The sequence below is a fragment of the Cherax quadricarinatus genome, chromosome 14, assembly GCF_038502225.1.
Source record: "Cherax quadricarinatus isolate ZL_2023a chromosome 14, ASM3850222v1, whole genome shotgun sequence".
Taxonomy (NCBI): Eukaryota; Metazoa; Arthropoda; class Malacostraca; order Decapoda; family Parastacidae; genus Cherax; species Cherax quadricarinatus.
Window position 1 is genome coordinate 22,313,709 of NC_091305.1, and position 6,000 is coordinate 22,319,708.

The 6,000-nt window shown below is 39.6% G+C and overlaps 1 protein-coding gene across 2 annotated transcripts in view; it reads left to right on the top strand.

Annotated features, from left to right (window-relative positions):
* LOC128695126 (uro-adherence factor A) overlaps positions 1–5,652 on the top strand; it is a 305,956-nt gene extending 300,304 nt beyond the window's left edge. For both annotated transcript variants that reach the window (XM_070084920.1, XM_070084921.1), the window contains exon 11: positions 952–5,652. In XM_070084920.1, coding sequence (XP_069941021.1) covers positions 952–1,911 — 960 coding nt within the window. In that variant the 3' untranslated portion in view covers positions 1,912–5,652. The remainder of the gene's footprint in view (positions 1–951) is intronic.
* Positions 5,653–6,000: the final 348 nt, after the last annotated feature.

A 6,000-nucleotide genomic window follows, 5' to 3' on the forward strand; every position in this document is an offset into this window, starting at 1 on the left:
TCCTACCTAGGATCAATGGTCTAGTACCTTCCATTAAGTTCACAACAGAACATGAAATAAACAACACTTTTCCATTTCTAGATGTTTTAATCTATCATGTTGAGAGAAAATTCTAATTTACAGTCTATTAGAAGTCCACCAATATGTCGTCATACATTCATTACTATTCCAATCACGAATCTAGGGTAAAATTAAGTGTATTCCTCACAACGTTTTTGAGAGCCTTGCGCATCTGCAGTCCTGAGTATTTAGACGAGGAAATCAGCAAGACATTCAACATAGCCACAAACCTGAGATACCCTAGGAATTTTGTCGAAAAAGCACTAATGTCAGCAAGGGAGACTTTCTACAGGACTGAACCTAAGGAAGTAATTGTCAGGGAAAATGCACTAGTTTTATCACCTGTTTACTGGGATCTTATTGTATATATATATATATATATATATATATATATATATATATATATATATATATATATATATATATATAAGAAATTTTGGATATTGGCTGTTTGGAGTGGCATCTAAACTCTCATATATGGGCACCTCTGCAAAGACAGTGATTATGTCTAAATGATGGTGAAAGTGTATCTTTCATTTTTTGGTCACCCTGCTTCGGTGGGAGACGGCAGGCGTGTTGAATGTATATACATACATACATACATACATACATACATATATATAGCACTACAAACTGCTGAGTAACTCGAATGTCTCTCAAATGACCTAATGATGCAATCTATGTGCCCAAAGTACACGACAAACAAATTATATATATATATATATATATATATATATATATATATATATATATATATATATATGTGTGTGTGTGTGTGTATGTATGTATTGCCCAGTAGTGAGAGTGACTCGCATTGCTGAGGTCCAGGGATCAAAACCCTGGGTTAAAAAAAAAAAGTGTATCCATAATTATATTGACTATTCTCCACAGCACCTGGATGCATCTACGAGGCCGCCGCTGTCGTCAGAAAACAGCTTCGATTCAGTGGACACTGAGTGTTCTTCCACCACTGACCTGAGTCGCCCTGAAGGCCTCACTACCAGTTTCGATTCGACCACCGATTGCCCCACGGACTCCACCAGTGACACTCACTCCCACCGTCTTCAGCAAATGAAGTCTGACAGTGGCTACAGAAGTCTGGAGGTCAACAATAGTCGTCCGCCCAAACTCAGCAAGAAACAAATTCACTTCGTCGAAGATAGTCTGGAAGCGCAAGAGATCGACATGGAGCGAGACCGCAGTCGTGAGAGACACAGAGACCCTGACTTTCTATTCGGCTCCCAGGACAGCATTGGGGATCCTCAGAGCAAGAGAGAACGACTTCGGAAGAGTGTCGCGCAATTTGAGAGACGCTGGGGTAAGACTCATGCCAAAAAGCGTAGAGAAGCCCTTCGGGAGAGACATGCCTCCCTCGACACTATTCTGGGAGGATCAATGGGCAGCTCATTCATTGGTGTTGGAGGCTCGCTGGAAGCCGATGCCACAACAACCGACGAAATCAGTGGGAAGAGATCCGTTTTGGCAAGATTCCTTCACACTCACCGCTATCCAGCTGCTCATTATCGCTTACTTCAGCGAGACTACTCCATTGATGAAAAATCGGACCGTTTATTTAAAGAATTCAGCCGTACTGAGATTCCGCTGGAATGGGAACCGGTCAGTAGGAGATGCAGTCGTCTGTATACTGGGCGTCGCCTTCACCGTCACCTGGATGCAGAGAGCTCGCCTAGATCACACCGCCGCAAACTCTCACCCCAGGACTCTATCGAAGAGGAAGATCAGGTGGCAGCAGCGTTATGGGCGGGTGAAGTGTCGAGACCAGAGTCTCTTGCGGGGTCTATCGGTGGGGAGGATATCCCTGCCTTTGCCCTTACCGAAGAAGCTGAATGATTGTGTCTAGCATGTTAAGATTACTCGCAAAAGAGATTAATATCACCGTCAAAACAAAGTCTATCGCAAAACGGTAATACAGTAGAATAATACATACAAAGTACCAATAAAAATGGATTATAGTTATTTTCATGAGGAGGTCAAATGAACAAGATTAAAAAGTAATGGGCCCAGCCTAAAGAAGAAAAAATGAACGTCCTTCATGCTGCGATCGTTTCTAGGGACTGTGTGTGAGTGATTGCGAATCCTCTTTGTATTACTGGAAGATATAATAGCATATCCTTCTCTTAAGAATCTCGTCGACTAGTCTACTATCATTAGTTCTTCTTACCGGTTAGTGAAAAAGTGTGAATGGGGTAGAAAATATGTAGAAGAGAAAGCAAATGGTCAAACAGTGAATCGCACAGAGGGAAGGACGCTCCTGGGGCATTGAGAAACTGTATGTTATCTGAAACCCCCCAGAAAAAGGGAGAGTAAACGAGTGAGTTACATTCTCGTGTGTGTTTCACAAAGCCCTTGTCCCACTCGCTCTTGTCCCATGTGTCGTTCTCTCAGAACACTGCTGATGAGAAGAGCAACTATAATACAATTCTAACATTACTACATCATACACTGGTGAAGTAGAATCGTGTAATGTAGCAAACTAAAAAAAAGGACAAACTAATAATGGCCTGTGAATGAGTATGGATGATTTAGGGAAAATGAAAAAATGTATTAAAACATGTAGAAATGCAACCAGTCGGTTGAGATAATGTGGAGATACAGGCACTCAGGTAAGAGAATGTGGAGATACAGCCAATTGGCTGAGATTATGTAGAAATTCAGTCAACTGACCAAAAAATGTAGGTAAAGCCAATTGGCTGAGGCATTGTAGAAGTACAGCCAATTGGCTAAGATAATGTAGAGATACAGCCATTTATCTTAATTAGAGACATGGCCAGTTGGCTAACATAACGTAGCTACAGCCAAGCGACTGAGAAACTGTAAAGATACAGTCCACTGGCTACGAGAAACAAATCATTATTGATAAGTATATTTAGTACATACGTAGAGAAGTACTGTATAGGTCCCAATTGTAATATTTAATCTAACAAATTTCAACCGAGATATTATTAGAGAGTACACATGTGCTACAGGGATGAATGATATTACTTCAAGTGAGGTACAGCAGTACTCTGCAATACACATTTGTGATCAATTATAGGGTTAAGAGTCTATATTAAGTTGATAGATTTTTAACCTATGAGGCATATATATATAGTGAGACAAGAGCATAGGAAATCCAAGGCCGAGATTGTAAGGAATCTCTAAGCAAGATCAACAGCATCCGGCTCCTCGTGACATCTCATTTTTTTTTCCACTTAAGAAATCCATCTTGAGTTTGTTGAGTGCAGTTTGGTTACTACACCTCGCAGTAGTTATGTTAAGTGTTGAAGGGCAAGACTTGCCCACAAATATGGTAAAAAAAAGCGCTATGTTTAGAGCGAACTTTCATTAAGAGACGACGGTTTTGCTCTAGGAAGAGCTGTATCGCTAATGACTTAGTAATACTTTACTAAAGCTGTATTAAGTCATTGACTTAGTAACATTCAGAGCTGTATCAAGTTACTGATTTGATAATGATCTGATAAAGCTCTACTTAGAGCGAAACGTAGCATGCAAATAAAAGTCTGCTTTGCACTCAGTCGTTTTACCATAGTTACGCAAGGAGATAAACTCTGTTAACTCCATCCATTTTTTTTAGTTGTGTTCTCAAGCATCATGGGAGCATCACATTCAGTGGTTCAAACTATGATTGTTCAGACTCTGCTCTGTCTGCACTCCGGAAGTGTCTCGTTATTATTCTAAGATAAACGCTGACGATATTCAAATTGAAATTTTTAAGTTTGCATATGTTCGTCAACCTTTCTGTCTCTAAAGATTCTTTCATGGTCGCATACTGATGGAGACTGTACAAGTTAGTGACCCACGGTTCTTGAATTAATAAGAGACACCTGGAGAGCAGACACGCCTCTGTGATCAATCGGCTGTTGTCTCTTGCATAAGATCCATTTCAAGAATTGAGGCCTTTATGCTGCAATTAATTTGTTCTGGTTAGGGAAAGGTATATCTGATGATATGTAGGTTGATAAATGTACTCTAAGAGTCGTCCAGATGAGTGCTGGCAACTCGTCCCTGTGGAAAATTGTTCTGCAGGTTCGACACGCGTGGCCGACTTCTATGGAAAAGGAATTGATGTGAAGGTTCACCTGCACAGGTCACGTGAATGTGCTGTTGGCATCAAATGAAGGTAGCTTCTCTACATCGCGCGAAACAAAACGGTCTTACTTGGTTCTTAAACTTAAACATACCGAAGTAGGACCACAAACACCTGCATGTGTCAGATGAGCTAAGATAATCGAAGCCACTTCCTTCAGAAACGAGAATACATGATAGAAAACAAGGTAGTCGAGAAATTTTAAGATATATATTATACACGCTACTTTCTTTAGAGCTGATGTGGTTCATAACGTTATCACAGTAATACTATGATGATCTCACATCGAGTATTCCTAAGCAGAACAAGTTAGTCTACAGTATGCTAAGATAAGTTAGAAAAGGTTAGATAAGATGCCAGATTTATTGATGGCTTCTTGACGCTCGTTACAACTGCATTCCACACACACAACCATCGATTTCAATTTTCCAGCCCATCAGAATCTTTATATTGCGCGATATATACGGATCTCGCCCTAACCATTAGCAATATCTCTGGTCGTATTTTATGATGATTTCAAACGTGTTAATAAACAATTGACTAATCACCAGAATTCCATAGTTGTGTTGGAAACTTCAGCTGCAGCGAGCAAAGCCAAACAGAAACAGTAGGTCAAAAGTCATCCACAAACTAACAATTAGTATTTAACTTACGAGGCAGAACCAAAGCGACACCAGAAGAGCTTGCTGGCTGGCAGCGAGCGGGTCATTCAAGTAGCAAGAATCCTGAGGATTTACGGGTTTATACTATAGCGACGTTGTCAGTCCCACCTGATGACAGCACCATTCATCACAACATTGTTTACATTGGACACAAGTTACAGTGCTACGTCTCCCTTTGGTTTGTGTAGTTTAGGTCATGCGGATATATGTTTAGCACCTACATCCATAAAATTTCCTCAGGTTTTTGTATGACTCGTTAAATGAGGTGATTCTTTTTTTTTAATTTAAGATGTAGCATCGCCTTTCTTCTTACTCAAAATTCAGCTAAGCATAAAAAAAAGAGCGCCTTCAAATGCGGCATCTAGAAGGTAGAGAATTAGTTAAAGTAGCGAAGGGTGTAGTTTGTGAAGTGTAGAATTTATAGTGAGGTCTCAAATGCACTAGTAAGAGTAGAGCAGTGACGGGTGTATAGTAGTGTAGTACACAGTGAGGCCTCAACCAAGGACACTGCGAGTTAACAGCAGTGAAGTGTGTAGCATGTGTAGTGCTGTACTTATAGAAAGGCCTCAATCAAGATCATTAGTGAGGTAACTGCCATATATTTCAGCTGCATCAAGAAAGGTCAGTTTTCTTCGTCTTCTCTTATACCAGATAGTAGTTTCGAGTTGGTTGACTACCCAACAGTACCAAAACCTACTCTTCAAGTGTCTTAACTATACCTTGGCATAGCTCCCATGTATATTCTTCTACTTAGGAATTTCAGCAATAGGCGCCTTTTGCTCTAAAGTCATATACATTTCGAAATACGTGGCAACTTTACATGTATATATGTATGTATATATGTATGTATATATATATATATATATATATATATATATATATATATATATATATATATATATATATATATATATATATATATATATATATATATATATAATTATATTAGTAGAGCCGGGTATTCTTCACATGAACATAAAGCTCTAGAGACTGGTGTAGAGGTGGGACTGCCAAATATCGCTGTACATGCTTTTTAGGTCGGGATTCTCACATAGTGTTTACCTATAATATATGATCCTTTAACTCTTGAGCATGTGAAGCTGTTGTCTTCAGTACTACAGCTCAGTTGGACAGCTTCTTCTTCAATGTGTTCGTCTTTCCTGTCAACAT